This window comes from Vipera ursinii, assembly GCF_947247035.1.
Source record: "Vipera ursinii genome assembly, chromosome: 3".
Classification (NCBI taxonomy): Eukaryota; Metazoa; Chordata; class Lepidosauria; order Squamata; family Viperidae; genus Vipera; species Vipera ursinii.
Genome location: NC_139516.1, coordinates 162,023,216 through 162,044,545, shown reverse-complemented (window position 1 = coordinate 162,044,545; position 21,330 = coordinate 162,023,216). Strand labels below are relative to the sequence as shown.

Sequence of the window (21,330 nt, the reverse complement as noted above, 5' to 3'; positions counted from 1 at the left end):
TTTCTGACATGCTCGTTTCCTGGCTTTTCATTTCATCAGCACTGATTGCATTCTCCTGGCTAGAGAAAATGAACCAGGGGACCTTCCAGCAACAGCTGCTGCTTCTTCCCTGTCCGTTTCCTCCCTGCCTGCTGAACTCTCCTTCCATAGCTTCTTCTCCATCCCCTTCTCTTTCCCTATTGTCTTTTCCCTTTTCCTGCCAAAACCACCTCCTTTTATATCCTCTCTTCTCCTTCCCCTGCTTTTCTCTTCAGTTCACCTCCAGCTCTGCACTGCTTCCAGAAGCCCCAATCAGCTGGAGCCCTGCCAGCGCTCCTGGGGCTTCTGCCGAGCCTCGACAGTCCAGCTGCCTCTCCCTCATGTTTGGGTCGCTTCAGCTTATTCCCCTCCCCAACTGCTCTTCTCTAGGATGGTCACAGACCACCTGCCAAAGTACCACAGGTGGTATGCGTACCACCAGCTGAGAAGCCCTGGTCTAAGCCAACAGAATTCAATTCACCTCTTGCAGAAATTAAAAGGATTATCCACAAAATCTTTTGAAGACAAACTGAATCAGGCACCATAGCACATGCGATATCTAGGCTATTTGTATCCTTTATAGGCTAAAAATTATCTCTCATAAAAAAGCAAAAATAATTAATTACAAATAACGACAAGTTTACATTTGTAAACCATCCCATTCAATAGTTAGGCTATGCAGACTATTTAACTAGAAGCATTGTTCTTTCTGTGTAAACCTGCCACAACCACCAAAATCACAGTGCAAAAATCCTGACCCATCCAGGTTTTCCTATGTACATGTGTGCACACAAAAGCCAGTATTAGTGTACCTTCACAACACAGACCCAAAGAGGAACTGTGTTTGTAAGCAAAATGCCTCATCAAATAAGCTGCACAGTGCTACAGTCTGTGTAATCTTTAATGCAGTGCGTAAGAAGCATAACATCTATGTATAAAAAGAAATGTCCTACTGTATCACATCAAATGTTTCTTAGGTCCTGCATTCTCTTTCAAACAGTAGTTAACAAATATGAGAGGAAGCATGTAAGTATGATATCAGCACTCCTCTCTTCCCATTCTCTGGAATCTGGTAATGAAAGACCTACTATTTCCAATACTGTATACATGCACCGATAGCCTTATTGCCATATAGTACCTTTATACCCTCCTCTCTGAAAGCAACAAAAAGAAGAAAGAAATAGTAAGCAAAATAAAGCCATGACACGAGAGGAAAAAGAAATATATCTAAAACTAGTTTATGCAAATGGAGTAAACAGTTGTGGTTCTCATTTCTACCACATCGATACATCAATGCATATATTTCTCCATAAGTACCTCCAATCATTTTCAAAGCATAAACAGATGGATGACATCACATATTTAGAAAACCAATCCCACAGGTTAAATACATGGTATGTGAACATTATTTCTTCTTGTCAATTATGAATACCCCACCATTCAGTAACCTCAGATTCTAGAATTATAGTCAGAGGGGAAAAATGTCTATAACTGTGTAATTATCATATACCCACTTAATTGTTCTAAACTAAAAGGTCCAAACACTGCAAGCTTCACTTGCAATAATGAGCCAGAATTCTGAACTACAATTAGCAGTTAATTAACTGCATGCTACCAGTTCTTCTTGCCAATGAACAGTGTATGTGTGTGTATGTGTGTGTGTGCGTGCGTGTACACGCGTGCACATGTATTTGTTTTGCTGCATTAGATGACCCAGCAACTCTGGCAAGGAACACATCATAGCAATGAGACTTCAACAATTCTGACATCATTGCAACTGAAGTTTGCCATTGTAACATAGGTTTACAGAGAAGCACTTCCAGTATTACATCACTTTACTTGAATTCTTTCCCTACTGTACAATATAATTTGGTAAAAGAGAGGATCAACACTGCACAGAGCATTCTGAGTGCAGCCACACCACAATTGTTAAAAGTAAGGATACTGTTTACTTTCAAACTCTTTCCAAAATCTAAATTTGTTTTACAGCTGTTACATATTATGCCAACAGTTTCACTAAACAGGCATCCCAGGGTTTCTCACAATAGTAGGATAGAGTATTAGGGTTATTTATTTTGAAGTGCGTTATTTTAAAACGCCAAGCAAACATATTTGTATAGTGGGGCTTCCAATTGCTCTCTGGGAAAGATGTTGAGATCTTTGGAAATTCTTTGCAGCTCTTCACAATCTCTTTTTTTTTTGCTTTTTAAGCTAATGCCTTTACAGAAGCACTAGTAAGGACTATCATACCCTTGACATTCCAACCCATTAATAAGGGAAAATTTGCAATACTAGATTTTTTTTCCTTTTTGAAACCTTCCAGAGCTTCAATTTTTCTGCTTCTTAAAAGCTAATGAATATACACCACGTGTATATATTATTAAGTCACAGTATTTCAAAACAGGTATTTTTTTTTAAAAAAAGTTAGACCTTTGAGCTAAATTGATCCCTGGTGAAACTATGCTTTTTCTTGGCTATTTCTTTCAGAAATCATTTGCAACTGCTTTCTTCCCAAGCTAGTCTACAAAGATGTGGATGTTGGTGATCTTCTACTGACGCACTAAGTGGGTCCCATTCTGCTTAGCCTTTTCCAGATCGTACCAAATTTATCAGATGCTGCTAGCTTCTGAAATTTTAAAGTATTTCCAAAAATATTAAGTTTTATTAAAAACAGCTAACTAAATCAGTTCCTCTTGACTCACATTAATGGAAATTAACTTATGTCAATGAGTACAGTAGTGCATCATTATGCTTTAACCATGAAGCCATAAAGGCTATTTTATGTGATTCTCTAAGATCTACAGACTCTTTTAAGATTTATCTACAGAGAATATATGAGAAAACTTGGCATCAGCATCTCAGTTTCTACATATTGTATAAATCACAACTAAAACTATGAAATATTCACTGGAAAACTGAAGTAAACATACTGGTCCGTGTTTCATTCATTAATTCATTTATCTCTCACATCATTCTATACCTTTTATCAAAAGTGTAAATTTGTATTTGTTTTTGTACATAACTTTCTATAAAAATACCAAGCCATGAAAACACTCTACAATAAAACTAAAACTAAAGCATTTAATCACTTTACAGAAATGTTAAACATTTTTGAAAATCCAGTTACAGACAAGTCTTAGAAAATACCCTCTATTTCCAAAAAGGTTGATTCTGATTCTTTCATGTATATGCCATCAGTGGAATCCACTTCAGCCATTTTGATTACACTACCATTCTAACAAGGTTTCTCCTAATACAGTCTTCTTGCGAAAGGAATACTTATAGCAAGTCAGAAAAAGCATTTCCATTATTGCACTTTTCGAGTGAACAATGGGAAGATGAAATTCCCAATATTAACTCTTTTTATACAGATAAATATTCCAGTTGTCTCCACATGCTTTCTTATTTGTACTTCAGCTCTATAGTATAGATATAAATCAGCTTTTTGTTACTGACTTAATGGTAGGTACATCACAATGGGACCCTTGATGCAAGGTTAGGCTTTTTTGCCTTACGAAAAATTCTTAGTCTTCCACTTCTATGTTTATAAAGATTTATAAAGTATTTAAGTCTGCTTTGAAGCAAAAGGGAACAGATAACTTAATAAAATACTTCTTTTAAGAAAAATTATCATTTCATACAAATTATTTTGAAAGTTATGATACTAATATGATTGAAACTTTTTTAAAGTTGCTAAGCAGCTTTTTCAAGGAATTTTTCAGTTAACTGTAAATATGTACAGCAATTAAGCATATTTATTTAGCATATTTTTTGAGTATGTTTTCAATATTATATTATTTCAGTATATTTAATATTTTATTTAAATACTAATTTAAACCACTATTTTCTATTTAAATATTTCAGTTCAATTTAGTTCAGTTCAGTTTAATGCTTTGAATATAAAAATATTTTTTGAGATATTTACATAGTATAACATATTACATTGTATACTTTTAAGGTTATTAAACAGATATGATGAACCTGATGCAAATTCATTTAAAGTATTGGAAATTCTTCCATTTTCATAACATTATGCTATATAGTATTTATTTCATGACAATAAATAATTTTTTTTAGTAATGAAAGTATGAAGTAAGCCAGAATTTTAGTGTGTTTTTACTGCATGGTTTGTATTTACAGTTTGGGGAAAAACCATACATAAAATGATAAGATTTTATTATCTTGCTGCAGTGTTTCTGAAGATCTTATATATTCATCTTTGCATATGTTCCATTGTGACATAGTTCTTTCTCAAAAACTACAGCTGAGTAATGCTGGAGATATATGCCTGAACTAGATAGAACTTTTGGACTACAGAGGTATCAGCTTTAAAATGGGAAGCCATTCAAAATGCAGCATAGATATTTGCATAAATAAGAATGAAAAAAAATGTGCAATTAATTCATTCAATATTTATTACAGTAGTATCAAGATTGTAGGGATAATGGGAAAATACTAAACAAGGATTATAAAAAATAAATTAACTAAAAAAATTAGCTATTTAAAAAGTATTTAATTCTTTCAAAGGCTAGCTATGTTTTCAGCATTTGAGTACTGGTAATTGGGTGCGATATTTTTATCAAAGATTGATATACTATTACATTCAAAATGCAATTATATTAACCTTGAAATTCAAGAATTCAAGTTCAGCTATAGGAATCTAGCGTATTTTTTTTCATTGTGTTCCTTAATGAAGAATTAATTGTATATGTCCAACCCAACGACTACTAATAATTTGGGCTGACAATTCAATAAGGAACTTCAGAATGATTGAAGAGGAAGAATTATCAATATGCAAACTACACAACAGTACATAATATGTGCAATCTATTTACAAATAATAGTTGATTTCTTTCCTCTTTATAACTATTGTACAAAACTAGGTATTTTGTGAATCCTATTCAGCTATTTATCTGAAAAATGTTAAAATCATCTGAATGACCACAAGTTAATAACATTAATATACTTTGTCTCTGTAAAAAGTGTAATAATGGGAAACATGATCTATCATTTTAATATTCCAATGGTTCCAGAACCATGAGGGTAAATTAATTCATTAAAAAGAATGCTTTGTAAAATGCTTTCTTATGTTTTGACATAGCTAAAATGGTAAGGTAGCAAACTGGTTCCCAAGAAAGGTCAGCTTTCAGGATTTACAATTTTTATATATTATGTCTAAATTAAACATTCTACATCCAAAATATATTTCCTCAGAATCTCTCTAATCCTCTCATGTATAGTACAAATTCTGGTAAAAGGCCATATGGCAGCAGTTTCCTTAGAATTGCTATTTTCTAGTTTGTTTGAAAATTTATTTTATTTTATTTTATTTTATTAGATTTATATACCGCCCCTCTCCAAGGACTGGCAGAGGCCGCCAAACTAAGAAAAAGGTTAACAAAAACTAAAGTTCCCTTGATAATTGTGATTATTAATGGAGAAATAGAAGGTGGAAAGATAATGTTCTTGAAAATGACAAACTGGAATACAACCCCAAGTCCAATTATTTAGACATTACACATTAGACAATGGGCTGCTGTTTTTGCCTAAAATAATTTTACAGTACAAACTCTCAAATGAAAAAGTAGAGAACATCTTAGCTTTCTTCCTGAGGCGTGAAACGCCACACCTAGGAACACAACGAATTACATATTAAATTCTAGGCTAAAATACCCACCAACCAGTCTCTTATAGGAGATCAACTTATAACATATAATTCAATTTACTGGCATTATCAGTGCCTCACTTATGGCCAGGTAAAGATTCTACTTTTATCCATAAATCTCTGAGTACAGATGAAGTATTTTGATGCACGTTTCCAGTCTCTGTAGAGAGGGGCAAGACAGCTGCACTACTCGAGGAACACCCAGAGTACAACGCTCAGAATAAAGCATGTAAGAACAAGAAATAATGTGTTCTCAGTTGAAGAACTTTGGCACAAAGAAGACTTTTACAGGAAATGAAGCTAATATAGAATTCAAACACGTCAAGCACTCATTAAAAGATACTCCTCTTTGATAAAATTTTCCCACTGTTACTCTAATAATCAAGAAAGTAAAGGCATGAAAGCTCATACGACAAATGCCACTTTCATGGGTTAGCAAAGAGAGAAAACAACCCTATGAATATTAATGTGAATTCAGCTGTACTAGATGAATGCTAAAACATTGTTTACAATTAGAAAGCAACTTTACTTTCCCCTAAAATTGCCCATACAAATTAGAAACTTTGCAAGATAAATTCTGTTACACACTAATTCAATCTAAGAGTTAATGGCCAGGAAATAATTACACACAATGTATGTCTCCAGGCAGATGGCACTGGAGTCACTCAAAAAAGATTTTATAATAAACAGTATCAAATTGTTTTACATCTTTATTGGTGATAAAGTACAATCACTTTTGATTTTTCCATTTTTAGTTCACTTTTCCATTATATCAAGGATCTCCATTAGTACCTATGCAATCCAATATACTCTGTCTATGCTTGCCAACCCTGCACCTGTCAATCATTAAAACAAAAGATTCTTTTTAAAAAAATACTGATGCTCTGCACAGCTAATCACTATATTCTATATTTCATATCCAAGAATACTTTGTATTCCTTACAGGCAATCTTACAGGAGGGGAAAATGTTAAGTTTCTACTTCTACTTTTTGAAATAAATGTCCACACTTGTCCAGAAAACAAACAAAGGCTAACTGAGGTGTTTATAATGAATACTGGCTGAACAAGACAGGATATCATAGAGCTACCTTGCTGTTTTGTCTTCTGAGATTTCATATTTGACTAGACAGATTCAAAATGATTCTGATACTGTTTAAATGGACAAGCCCTCCTGCATGGCAGCCTTTTTTAAAACAGTTTCTATATGGATATCAAAATGCTGAATGCACAAACTGACTTTAAAAAGTTCAGGTCTCTGAGGCATAATATAATTCACAGATCTTCCAAACCTCACAATAAATAATAATCTTCATATGCATTGTACCATGACTCTCAGAATTCCCTACCATCTTGAGTATTGGCTCAGAATTATATGAGGGGGGGGCAATATATTATGAAAATAAATGTTGGAGAAGGCTACAAAATTGTTACATGGACTGTTAGCACATTTGCTACTTTTTAAAAGATACTCACACTTTTTCAGGAATTAATAGAATATGCCAAATTAAGGACAGTGCAAGTATAACCTATTTGAAACACTTATACCTGTTTTTAAGTAAATATGTTTTGATATAATTATAGTCATTCCAATTGGCAGAAAGTCTCAGAAGGAAATCTCTTCTACCCACCCACCCCCGCAACTGCAATCCAAATTTATTTAAAATATAAATTAACTTGCATTTTTTTTCTAAAGCAGGAGAAGCAAAATACGATGAAATGCAAATAAATATGTATTTGCACTGCTGGGTATCTCCCTTTTCTGTACAGCTCCTGCTTTGCACCACCCCAGATCTGTTATTAAGGTTTCTATATCTCTCCAGAGCAGATTTTGGGGTACATGAAGAACTATTTCATGTTTGCACTGTAGAAGCCAGTTATTCTATCCAGAAAACTATTTAGCTGAATATTATTCCAGGTCAAAGAGACTACCACATTTTTAAAAAATTCTTTATAGAAAGTAAACTGTTCTTCACTGCATCAACTAGCCCCCCCCAAAAAAACACGAATACAGCCAACCTCAGTAGAGGGATAAATTAAACATGAAAACATTACAACCCGAAAGAAAACCAATTCCTGTTATTTCCACGTTCCATCAACTTCAGTGGTGAGAAATAAACAACTCCCTTCCAAGGAAGGTGTAGCAAGTGGAAGCTCCGAAGCACCACATGACCTACACATCACATTCATCAAAAGCCTCGCAACCACGCTACCAATCCAACCAACCCATCATATGCATAGCATTCCCCATGCTTTCAGTTCATGGCCTCCAAAGGATGTCAAGACACCCACAGAGAACTTTGCAAGCCGCATTAAGCGCATCTACATGCCAGCAAACGGAGAAAAACCATCCCGGACAGCTGAGCCTACTAGCTACTTCCTCCCACAATGCAACTTGGGCCGCCCCCAACGATTTCAAACCCTCCATTCACGGAAACAAAAATTCAAAAGAGGTCAACGAGGCAATTCTGCCCCCTTCCCGTATTTCAGGGGTCGGCAACCTCGGCTCTTTTATGACTCGTGGACTTCAACTCCCAGAATTCCTGAGCCAGCATAGCTGGCTCAGGAATTCTGGGAGTTGAAGTCCACGAGTCATAAAAGAGCCGAGGTTGCCGACCCCTGCCGTATTTCATCCAAGGCACCAACCGCGCTTGAAAAGAGAGGGGTTCCTTCTCCCCATTTCATTCAAACCTCGGGGGTACCCCCGAGTTTCCGGGTGAGAAGGAAGTGGGCCCACCCCCGGCCCTCCCCAGTTAGCAAGCAGGGCTGGGAGGGCCTTCCACGTGCAAGGGGGAAAGGGAAAGGAAGGCGGCGGCGGCTGGAAGTACTCACATCCGTCTATCTCCTCCTGGACGTCCTCCTGGAGCAGCGACAGATCTGGGCAGGCGGATTAAGACAAAACAAAAGGCACCGTGAATTCTCGCCCAGGGACTCGGCGCGGCGTCCTCCAACCCCCAGCCTCATTCCGGGCTCCTCTGGCGCCCGAGCGCACACCTCGCCCTCGCCCCCTCCTCCCATTCCCACTCGGAGGGAAGAGAGACGGAAGGGGGACGCCTCCCCCTGCCAACAAATCCCACAAGCCCTTCCTACCTCACTGTCACTGAGAAACGCCAGTGAGCCGCAGAGGTTGTTGTGTTTTTTTTTTTAAAGGAGAGGAAAGAAAGAAAAAAAAACACAACCCCACACTTTCACCATAGTTGCTCCCCAAAGGCGCTAGTCCTGCACACGGGCGGTGAGGCCCAGATACCCCACCCAAATCGGGGAGTTGACCGCGGGGCGGAGGGGGGGGGTCTCTCTCTATCTCTCAGGCGCGCTGCCTTTCCTTTTGGGACTTATTGGTTTCGAGGGAGGGGGCTCTCGCAACGGGACGAAGGAGGAGGATTGGGGGTGGAAGGGAGGTGCTACCTACCCGCCATGTTCCTGCAAACCTCCCCGCCCGGTTCCAGGGGCTACATTTAACTGCAAGGGCACCAAGAAGCGAGGGCTGAGGGAAAGGACAGCTGGCTTGAGGCCTTTGGGCCCAGGCGCGTTTCCGGGCGTCCCCGGGAGAGTCTCAAACCGAGCGAGCGAGCCGGAGAGGGAGGGGTCTGAGGCAGACACAAACGGCTGCCCCCGCCTCCACCAAGGGAGGGAAGGCAGGCAGGCGAGCCTGAAACAGACAAGCCGAGCGGCTCTTGCTTTTCACCTCTCCTCCTCCTCCGACTGACTCACCGCAGCCTCGAGAGCCGCCTCGGCCGGGCGCAGCCCTGTAGGAGCGGTTTATCCCGGTCGGACAGGCCCAGCCGGAATCGGTAATGCGGAATGAATGGCTTTAGCCAGCTCGAAAAAAAACCCCACATGGCACATTGGCGCGCCCCTCCCAGGGTCCAGCTCTGGTCCTGAGAATGGCTTCCCTTGACTCGGACCCGGCCTGGTCTCCCCGTCTTCCTTCAAATTGGTTGAAAGACATGAAATTTGAGATGTTTGTGTCTCCTGGTGGGCAGTGGCACCGTTTCATAGTTACGCTTGAAAGTTGTCAGATGCCCTCTACCTACTTTTTCTTCCTTGGATCAGACACACTCATTTCTCTCTCCCCCCCCCTTGTAACGGATGTCCTCTTGGCTTTGTCCGTGTTGTCGCTGGCTTCATTTCCCTCTTGTTGGACACTTTTAACCCCTATCTAGGTTAGAAGCTGTTTCTTATATTGTACAATTTTCCTATGTCGAATATTCTGCATTAAACTTAACCAACAATAAACTGGAATGATAAAATTGAACTCACTATTTTAACTGTAGGGGACCCCTTTGGTTTATAAGATGGCAAATGGAGCTATTGATGTCTGGCACAGCAATAAATAGATTAAACCATTATGATGTCATTCTATGAAGAACTACCTTTCAGAATTGGTGTCACAATGCAGCAAATTCATGCTTTATCTTATCTCTTGACAATACAAGAAATTGTACAAAAAATTAATAAAAATACGACTTGGAATGCAAACTACTATGTCAAGGAAAGACACATTAATAAGAATCTTGAGGCTCATATATAAGCACACTGAGATTTAAGAGAAAATAATATTTTGACGGAAAAATAGCTGCTATAACCTAATGATCAGAAATATTGTCAGATAAGAGCTCCCTGGTTGAAATCTTATAGGATTAAAGCATTAAAGCATCATATGGCCACATTAATGTACTATTTTTCTTTCTTTTCTGCAGAAAAATATGCTGGCATAAAATTTGCTGCTTCTGTTGTTACCTCTGTTCTGTCTCAGTCATGAGCTGATGACTATTGCTATCCTTGCTGTTTTAATGTACAACACTTTAAAGAAAAGAATTGGTGGAGTCCTCCATCATGCATCACCTACCAACAGGAAAACAGCCACCAATCACTCTGTGTAATGTGAGATGAACTAGTACTGGTATAGGGAGGTGCTTGGTGTAGCATGCTTAGCTACCTATCAAGTTGTCTAATTAATAGCTTGCAGACCCCAATGTGCTCTGTGCCTATGCTGTGTCAGGTTGTGAGTCTGGCATTCTTATGAAAGCTAAATCTGTGTCCAAGTAACTGGAAAATAAGTTGTAGGCATGGAAGAAGTTGGGGGGGGGGGGTTAAGCAGGAAAGAGTAGTTGATAACGAATAAGTTCCATCCGGTAATGCTGCAAGGGCATGCGAGTGTTGGCAAAGAGCAGTACCAGGAATTAGACCAAAGTTTTTAAAAATACAGCCATATGTATACAGCAAAAAAGGTATATAATTTACGCTGTGATGGCAGAACCATCCACAGACAGTTGTTAGAACCAGGCTGTCTCTTCTAGTTTATATCAAACTGCAACACTAGTCTAGCCCTTTCTTAAGGAAATCCTACTTTTTAAAAATAGTTCTAGTTCTTTTTCAAAGGGCATGCAATTTAAAAAGCAGGTTTAGCTCTCTTTAAAAAAGATGAAATTGATATTTATAAGGAAGCTGTATTACCTTATAAATGTACCAGAAAGCGCCTGGCAGTAGGGAGATGCCTTTGCGAAAGACATCTACCAGTGCTCACGCCTGTAGCTCATGCAAAAATGGGTATGGAGAATAATTCTTAAGAGATCATAACAAAGTGGATGTGCCTTCAGAAAATTAAATTGCTCAGTAGGAGCTGTGCAGACCCTACATCTCACAATATCACATCATCAGTGAAAAGTACTAGATATGCCTTTTTCCCATTGGCAAAAAATGCATTGGGAGAAAAGGGGGAGCACTATTTTAAAATAGGAACAGTTAAAACTTGCGTCAGTTGTAGCATGGAAATAGAATGAAGGCAATGTTATAAGGGCATAATATAATGAAAATCAGTAGTGAGATAATATTTGTCCTCCAATTGGAAATATAAGGATAAATCAAGGGTAGACCAAATGAAATTTTGAAGCTAATATGTAAAGTAAGGCTTATGTTATAGTCTCACCCGGTTCTAATCTATCTTTAGAGACAATAACATTGGATTACAATCTATAATATGGATAAAACACTTAGCAACCAGTCAAAGTTACGATGGATCTCCCAAGATACTTATGACTCGGCTCTGAAGTTCTAATGGCTGGAACTTTGATTGCATTTCAGGGTCTTGGCGACTGGCCCACATTTACAACCATTTATAGCATCGTACAATTATGTCACTACATTTTATGATATTTTTTGCCAAAAACTGCCTTTACTTCCAGTTTTCAGCAAAAATGCCCCATCGCAAACAAATAGTTCACTTAATGACTGCTGCATTAATGACTGCCACATTTGCTACCTCAACCTTTTTGTAAAATTATGTGTTACTGTGCCTACAGTTCCTCTTACAAAAGGAAACTCCAGATTCATCTGGTATAATCAGATACAGGTATGGTATCATTAAATTTTCTGTATTACGATCTTACCATGGGCCATTTGCCAAGTTGTTCTATGGTAGCACGTAATCTGTAGTACCTATCCCAGAGAAGAAGGGGAGGGATGAGTTTAGTATAATTAAAAACTATCTAGATTGCAATATTTTAAAATGGAGCAAATAATAAAGCTTCAAAAACTATATCATGAAAGTCTAAGAGCACTCTCATATTAAAAATCATATTATGTCCATGTGCCCTTATTTAATTAAAACCTTCTTCTTATGTCAAGAACACTGCATCCAGTACAGATAAAACAATTTAAAGTGTCTTCAAAGCTGTCCCTGCATGATGGAATACCAAAGTGCTTAGGACTAGGTTGATCCCAATTTTGCTCATCTTTTGGAAAGACTTGAAGACCATGTTATTTTCCCATGCATGGAGATAGTCAGCTAAATGAACCGACACTGCTGGTATATGTAGTATTCACTAGCCACTTTGTGTTTCAGTTGGTTGTGAAATATTTTTTTATTGTATATTTTATTTTTCATCATTTGCCAAGAGTTGTATTTATGAGTTGGGCAGCCATATAAATTTATTTAAATGAATATATAAAGTACAATATAAGCAATAACATATTACCATTTAAATAGTTAAAATCTGTAACCTCATACCCTACTACCCTGAAACACCTACAAGGGCTTGTTCACAAATCTCTCTAAACCATTGGAGGGCTTATTAAAACTATGTGTGAACTGGTTATCATAGTATTGTTAAATAGCCATGGTATTTTTTAAAAAAATGCTTTTATCTGCTTAATGCAGTAGGACTACCAGCTGCAGATTGGCTCAACATTCAGATAAGAAAAGTCTGGGTGAAGAACAAGTAAATGGGGAAAGCAAACAACTTTGTCACTGATCTCTATAAAATAAATGGACATAGAATAAAAGGAAGGATCCCACTAGAAAGCTATCAACAGAAGAGGAAGCAAAGGCATTTCTATTAACAGTGAGGAAACAATACTTGCAAGAACTGCAAGATGGTTGGACAGGAATTTATTATGGTGACCTATTTGTTCTGGATGAAGATAATGCATTTCTAAGCAAATACAATTTGACTGGTGCCCAGAAGATTCATTAAGCAGTAGAATAATGAGGGATCACACTTTGATATTTAAGATTATGAAGAGAACATAGAACTTAATGAGCTTGAAGGAAAGTTTTGTGAACGTGTGCACGGCAAGAGATTTAGAAAGTACTAGACAGCCTGTGCCATATTGGGTCATCATTTTAGAGATATTTCCTTAACTAAGCAGAAACAGAATGACCAAAGGCAGGCAAAAACCAGTGCAGCAGGAGCATCTTCCAACTTTGGTTTTAGTAATGGGTTTCCTTGTGGGAATTTTGAAAATCTCCCCTTCCCTTCCCACCCCACCCCATCTCTTTCTAATATGCAGGAAAGTGGCTGCTGCTAGATGGGAAAGGAGTGAGGGATTGTGAGACTGACTGGGAAACTTATCACAGAATGTTGAAAATGAATGTGATTGCAGCAGCCTGGTAGCACAGCAGTAGCCAATAGCACTGAAGCAGCCACAACTTTCATTCCTTTGGCAGTCATGATTCCCAGATTTTGGAAGCATTCTGTAAGCTAGCCCATTTGAAGTACCTTGGTTCAAAAGTTGTCACACTATTTTGCCCACTTAAAGGTCATGGTAAGAGTTTTAAGATGTATAGATTTATATACTGTGCTTTCAGGTTTTATTGGACGAAATTGGCCTTGAGACTTAATAGGAAGACATATAGCAAATCTTATTGGATAGGAAAAATTTGGAACCTTAAGGAACGGAGAAGCAGAGAAGAAAGTATTCCCTGCCAGAAGATGAGGAAAATGATGGTGACTTGCTGCTGTGAGAGACAAAATCAGCTATGTGTCTGGATTCTTTGGCTCATGAAGAATCCTATTTCTCATAAATAAGCCATAAGCTATTGTCTGTTCTCCTAAGTGCAGGATATGAAATAATGTTTAAATTACCGTATAGAAAGACAATTTTAAGTTAAGAAGAAATTGAAGAAATTGGTAGTTTAATCCTCATAAAGTATTAAGTGTTAAATATGACAGTAAAAACTAGAAGAAGAAATTGAAGGAATTGGTAGTTTAATCCTCATAAAGTATTAAGTATTAGATATGACAGTACATATCAAATACCTCATAAGTAAGCCATAAGCTATTGTCTGTTCTCCTAAATGCAGGATATGAAATAATATTTAAATTACCATATAGAAAGAAAATTTTAAGTTGAATAGGAGAAATTTTCTATAACATAATGAGTTCTAAGGAGCTAGATAGCTTTTCATATGAAGGTGCATTTAATTACATACAGACATTCACACAGGGTGAATGTTGCACTTTGCATTGTAAAGTATAGTAGTTGGTATTTTCCAAATGACACAAAAAAGCATTTCATATTCTGAACACCATAACAAATTTCTCTATGTTCATGTAACCAGATTATAACCCACAAGTTGCAATTTAAAATACTACTTAGTGGTCCAAAGATTTTAGTGGTTACCCAGGATACTAATTTTATAATACAATATAATAATTTTATTTAAAAATTATCTACAAATGGAAAATAATACGGAAAAAGAGAATTTCCATTGCAAGTTCTTGATTTAAATTCAAGGATGTATTTAGGAATGAATAAGTGAATGAATGAAAATTTATATGGCTGCCTAATTCATTCTCAGTGACTTTGGGCAGCTTACAAAGATAAAAATTTCACATAAATATAATAAAAAGCCATAACCCCCCTGAAGACAACAGTCAGTCAAATAAGCCACTTGATGGGCCTCATCCCATTCTGGCTTCCCCAGATTTGTTGGCAAAACCAGGTCTTCAGCGCCTTGTGAAAGACTGGGTGCCAATCTTATTTCTGTGGGGATAATGTTCCAAAGGGAAGGAACTACCATGCAAAAAGAGGGGATTTGCAGCATTCCTTGCCCTCCCGACTCTAGTAGGTTGGTTAGATGTGATTAGATCCGCACTTTATGTTCATGAAAATATTTTTAAAATGAATTAGAGTATTTTGATCTCTGCCCAACACTGTTAAGCACTGAAACGTAACCATTATAAAATTCAGATGACTTGCTTTTTAGAATGCTTATATGTTACAGTTAAGCAGTATTAGCCATTTGTTGTGTATTTGATGTGAGAAACAAGGAAATGGGACAGAAAACGGTTGCGAGGAAAGAAAATAGTTTCATTCATGCAGGGACCAGCCACTGAGAACTCCCACTCCATATAAGTGAAAGGCATAGGAACCCAATTACCTTTCTTCTCTAATGACTGCTTCATACTTTGGAACATTTCACCTCTTGAGGTGAAATATCCTAAACCTCATAGCCTTCAAGAAGGTACTCAAGACTATTCCACTGAATCTTTGGTGTTAGCAGTCTAAGAGCTGCCATATACTTAGTTAGTTTGAGAGTGTTATTAATTATTTTGTGGGGGAGTTGTAAATTATGAATGTTGGTTAATTAAGGACAGCCTTGAGTCCAAGGCAAGCAGTATATAATATTTTGTAGAAATAAATAAAATGAGTATAAGTGACAAACCTGCCTCTCTTAGCTTCGTTTCCTTGAGCAACAAAAACTACAATACTAGAACAAAGGCAAATGATTGGCTGTTTACATCCCTTGAGAAAGGAAGTGTCACAATCCCAGTATGACAATGAGTTGCTTCTTGGCTGTCAGAAGTAACTAAGCAAAAGGTATTTTTTCTCAAGGGTCCATATGCTTTTTTCATGCACCTATTTCATACTTTTTATGTATGGACTAGATACATATCTATTTCCTTAGATTCTTATGACTATAACTTTTTGTTATATCTCATGATTTGTATTGATTGCTTTTATTTAGTATCTTATTATGATTTATGTTGATTGCTTTAATAACCTATCACTGAGTATTGTATCTATGATTTATGATGCTTGTATTTTGTGATTATGGTTATCACTTGTTGCTTGTATGTACACTGAGAGCTTATGCACCAGAGAGAAATCACATTTAGCCAATAAAGAATTCTATTTTTCTATTTCTATTTATTTTTTCTAGTGATCATTAATGTCTTATGCAGAGACAAATCTTGATTTGCCAGTGTGTACTTATGCCCAGTAGTTCTGGCTAGTAATAATTTACTGACAAAAGTTTCTTATTGATAAGAAACATGGATTTGAGATATTCATATCTTTACTGAGATTTCCTTAACATATTCTGTGTATACTAATTCCAACAGCTTGCATTATCCATATAGATTCGTATATGGGTCTTTCACATCCCAGTAATATATTTCTTCCCAGCACCATCTGCAGCAACTGCAATTATGACAGGGTGTCAACTTTATACAAATGCTACCCTTATACAAGGGACGCGGTGGCTCAATGGGTTAGGACACTGAGCTTGTCGATCAGAAGGTCGGCAGTTTGGTGAATCGAATCCCGAGTGCCGCGTAGCAGAGTGAGCGCCTGTTACTCGTCCCAGCTTCTGCCCACCTAGCAGTTCAAAAGCACGTAAAAATGCAAGTAGAAAAATAGGGACCACTACGGTGGGAAGGTAACAGCGTTCCGTGCTAGTCATGCCGGCCACATGACCACGGAGACGTCCTCGGACAAGCGCTGGCTCTTCGGCTATGAAACGGAGATGAGCACCGGCCCCTAGAGTCGGAAACGACTAGCACGCATGTGCGGGGGAACCTTTACCTTTACCTTTTACCCTTATACATTTGTATTTCAGTTTCTGACACAAACATGTAAATGTATGTGCTAACATTGTTGCATGCATTTCATAATATGTCTCTCTGCCATCCACATCTTTTCAGAGACTGGTGCTCATAAACATTTCATTCTCTTAAGTCTCAAAAAAGTTCTTCTGCTGTTTTGATAATTTCCTTCCTATCTTTTCACATATCTTTTCTTTTGGTTGTTTCTAAGCAAAGAAATAAGTACACTAAGATTGCTCTAGAAAGAACCATGTTGTGATATTCTTTTCATTTTGTATTCTACATACGTGTTGTAAATATTTTGCAAGGTTCTATGAAGCACAATGGCTGTTTTCTTAATTGTTGACATTTGGCACAATACGTTTCTGCTAAATCTTATAGATTGAATTAATTTGTGTTTTATTTCAGTGTTTTATATATTTGATATATATATTTGCTTAATTACTGCCAAATTCATCTGAAATATGACTGATATTTTAAAGTATTTGTTATTTTATCTGACTATAAAACTTAGCCACTTTATTTATAAAATTAGCTTTTTTACTTATTTTATATTAATCCAGAGATTACTTCTTTGAAGTCTATTCAGGTAGTTCTTCAAGTAGACAGGATTATTTAATGACTGTTTGAAGTTATGAATACACCTCAAAAGTGTACTTATGACACGAGTTCAACATTGTGACCAACAGGAGGCCTCTGAAGTCATGTGATCTAAATTCAGTCTTTCCTGAAGCAGCAGACATTTTTTGTCCTGTGACCTCCCTTTGAGAATCGGTAGTCACCCACAGTTACAGCAGGTGATTTCCAAGGTCTATATGGTCATGTATGTTTTTCCCCCTGGACACATGACCAATCCAGATCAGAGTCTTTGCACCCAGTGTGCTTTCTTTCCACCTCACTGTTGCCGTGTGGAGGACTAGAAAAGTGAATCTCTTGTTCCTACCTTTGTTACTTCTTTTGTTGCCTTGAGGACTGGAATACTGTAGCTGTTTTATTAATACTTTAAAATTTTCTTCTTTATTATAGTACTGTGCTTGTTTGTAAGTACTTTATAAAGATAACATTTTTTTATCACTGTGCTTGTTTGTGTTTGCCTTGGATTTGCTTCTAGAAATACTAGCCAGCGTCTACAGAAAGCAGATTCAGCAAAGTTCCTTTGCATTCTACTGTACTGTGTTTCTTTGCATAGGGTTTAAGATTGCTTGCAGAACATTCCTTTGCATTCTACTGTGGCAGTTCTACTGAACTGGAGGCTCCACACTGGGAAGCCCTGCAAATTCAGCCCCCTACCCCAAGTTAAGTCCAGGCACTTGCCTAGAGGTACTGTGGTTTGGAGGTGGAGAGCCACCTCACTTTGCTAGAACTGCTGATGGGCAGGCAGCAGTGATTCTCTCCAGAGGCTCCATGCTGGCCTCTCAGTTCACTTAATGATTGTGAAGATCATTTAATGCAGGGCTTTTCAACCATTTCACCCATTGTACCACTTTTAGGATATGGCAACATCTGAGTATCACCAGTCACCTAGCAAGGTGTCAAAAAAAAAGAGGAAAAAAGTGATGAAGTACAGGTAGTCCTTGACTTACAACAGTTCGCTTAGTGGCACTGAAAAAAGTGCCCCCCAAGCCACAGCCGAGCAAGACACCTGCCTGGCTGCCCGGCAGCACTCTTCCTCCTGTCCAAGGTTTTCATTGTTGTGAGCATTTCTGTTGAGGATTGGCAGTGGGGGTGGGGTGGGGGTATGTTTGGTTTTTATACTCCCCCGTCTGCTGGGTGGTTGTAGCAGGTTTTGGTCACTTCACATAACCCTGGGACACTGTGACCGTCATAAATATGAATCAGTTGCCAAGCATCTGAATGTAATTCACAAGACCCTGGAGATGCTGCAACATTCCAGCTGATTGGCGCTTCTTCTGGGCTCAGCAGAAGCACCAGGATCAGCGCGGAGCTGCAGCTGGAGCCTGGCACTGATCCTGGCACTTCTGCTGAGCCCTGACAGCCTTGCAGCTCCAGCCATCACTCACTCAGGCTTGTGCGATGCTGCCACCGGTTCAGCGCATTCTTCTCCCCCGCTGCCACTTCTCTAGGATGGTCGTGTAGCACCTGCCAGGTGCCAATGTACCACAGGTGGTATCCGTACCACTGGTTGAAAAGCCTTGACTTAATTTATTTATTTTATTTTAATTCCATTTATATCCCGCCCTTCTCCGAAGACTCAGGGCGGCTTACAAGCTTAGCAGTAGCCTTCATTCTATGTATATGCCTGCAAACAGCAAACCCAATGTTTGTTCATTTAATGACCCAGTTGATTTACTTAACAAGCACAGTAAAAATGTCATAAAATGAGTGATCCATTTTATGACAGTCTTGATTTATGACCCTAATGGGCAGGCTCCATTAGGGTTGTACCTGAAGGACTACCTATATTTGGCTTGTATCTGTACCATATAGGAAACATTCTTTCTGTAATAAAATTAATAGTTATCTTCCTCAGTAACTTTTTTTTCAGATTCTCCCACTATATTAAACATGTGATCTTGTTAAACCAAAGAATTCACAGCATTCCCAGTCATCAATCTGGCATTCTGACTTCAGACTTTTAATATTTTGATGTTTTTCCATAAACATACTGGCATGACATAGTCATGTAAGCAGTATCAGCATTTCTCTTTGGTCACCACATATCAGTTTATTTAGCAAATGCTTCTTAGTCTCATTTTATCATTCTATATTCATACACTCAGTTCAGTTTTAATTTAATATTTACTTTAATCCATTCAATTTAGCTACCACCTGAGTCAAAACTGCTCATAGCATAATAACAATAAGTATAAAAAATTTAAAAAGCAAGAATAAGCAGAAGTACAGAACAAGAATATAAATATAAATGCAGCCAAAAACACAAAAATCAGAAGGCCTGATTTCCTAATTTATCTAGGAAATGTCAGACAATTTTATAATCTCACAAGTTAAGAAACAAGCATTAAGTGTTGGGGGAGAGGGGAACCACAGTGCTTTCCCTGCCTTAAATGGACTATTATTGCTATACCTTAATCCTACATTTTCCAAGCCACATACTGTACTTACAAAAAGACTATATAGTTTTGTTTATTTGTATGGTATCTCAGAATTTTACTCTTGGATACTAGAGAGATGGAAGAACTGAACATAGATATTTGCAGTCAGTTGTATGCTCTATGACTCTATTACACTCTGATTTGTTTTTAATAAAGTTGCAACTTTTTGAGCTTAAAAGTAAATGTTTTAAAAATTTTTTAGAGAATTAAAACTCAGATGTTTTCCAAATTAAAATCTGCAGGGCCTATCATTAGGATAACAAGACTTGGATTTTTTTCATAAGTTTAAACATATTGAAAAGTGAGAGATTCCTTAGGAATGTTTCCCTGACCTCAGGTCTTTAAATACAGACTGTTATGAAAGTTCCTGGAATAGAAAGGGACAGAGACTGTTCATAATTAATCCCATGTTTATCCTTTTTGTACACAAAGATTATCTTAAGGTTTGTACCTTCTCAAGCGAGAAGAAACATGATAATTCCTTTAACATTAACATAATCCCAGAAACTTCTTGGATGAGAAGCGAAATGTTTTCAAAGAAAAAACTAAGAAAGTTCATTTGCCTTTTGGAAAAACACCTTTGGGACTCTACTGGAGAGGTTTAAATTAAATTAATTTACCCAGTTTAAGCTTGTCACTTTGGGCTATTTACTATCTCTCAAACCAATGTATCAGAAGATTGTTGGGATGATAGGAAATGTTGAAGATGGGAGTGCTATGAATGACATCTTGAATTCTTAAGAGAAAAGACAGGCTTTAAAACTAATAAAATGAGTAATTGGAAGCTATGTCAGATGCTGTGGTTTCTCTGCCTGTTCTGAGTGAAGATATGAATAGGTGTTGTTATCTATTAGAAGGTACAAGATGAGACTTTTAGTACTCCTTATTTTGGTAATCCTAGAAACACTAGTTTACTGAGTTTACTGAGAATTAATTCTATTGCCCTTTGATATCTCACTGAACTGGCTGGATTAAGCTTTCAAAACGTTGTATTAGAGAAAAATTAATGGACTTTATACAGGTCACAAAATTCAGCTTTTGTATGATAGGCTTAGAATTCTAAATTTGCTTTCCTTAGCCCATGTTTGCATTATTGGCTATAACCTTAAGGAATAACAAGTCTATCCTACGCATTGCTACTTAGATGGTTTAATCTCTGATTTGATGTGTTTTTGTTTTTATTTACAGGGGTATACTGAAGCTTTGGAATCTTACTTCCTGGTAAATGGCTAGTTAGTACGAATATCAATCCAAAGACGGCGTGTAAACCAAGTAGAGCATCTTATTTTGCTTTTTAATTTTATCCAGCAGCTTTTAAATCAGTCCACTCCTCACATCAGTGATTTCTCTTCCTCCCCATCCCCCCCTTCAAAGCCTCGTCTGTTATTCTACTTGGAAGTTTGAGCCCTCCGCCGGCGGGACGCGAGCGGAGAGGGGGGAAAAAATGGGCGGGAACGCAGCGTT

General features: G+C 37.6%; 1 protein-coding gene across 2 annotated transcripts in view; it reads right to left on the bottom strand.

Annotated features, from left to right (window-relative positions):
- Positions 1-9,459, bottom strand: part of PPP4R1 (protein phosphatase 4 regulatory subunit 1) — a 48,345-nt gene extending 38,886 nt beyond the window's left edge. For both annotated transcript variants that reach the window (XM_083358746.1, XM_083358747.1), the window contains exons 1-2: positions 9,091-9,459; positions 8,514-8,558 (exon numbers count right to left, since the gene is read on the bottom strand). In XM_083358746.1, coding sequence (XP_083214872.1) covers positions 8,514-8,558; positions 9,091-9,097 — 52 coding nt within the window. In that variant the 5' untranslated portion in view covers positions 9,098-9,459. The remainder of the gene's footprint in view (positions 1-8,513; positions 8,559-9,090) is intronic.
- Between the last annotated feature and the right edge of the window lie 11,871 nt (positions 9,460-21,330).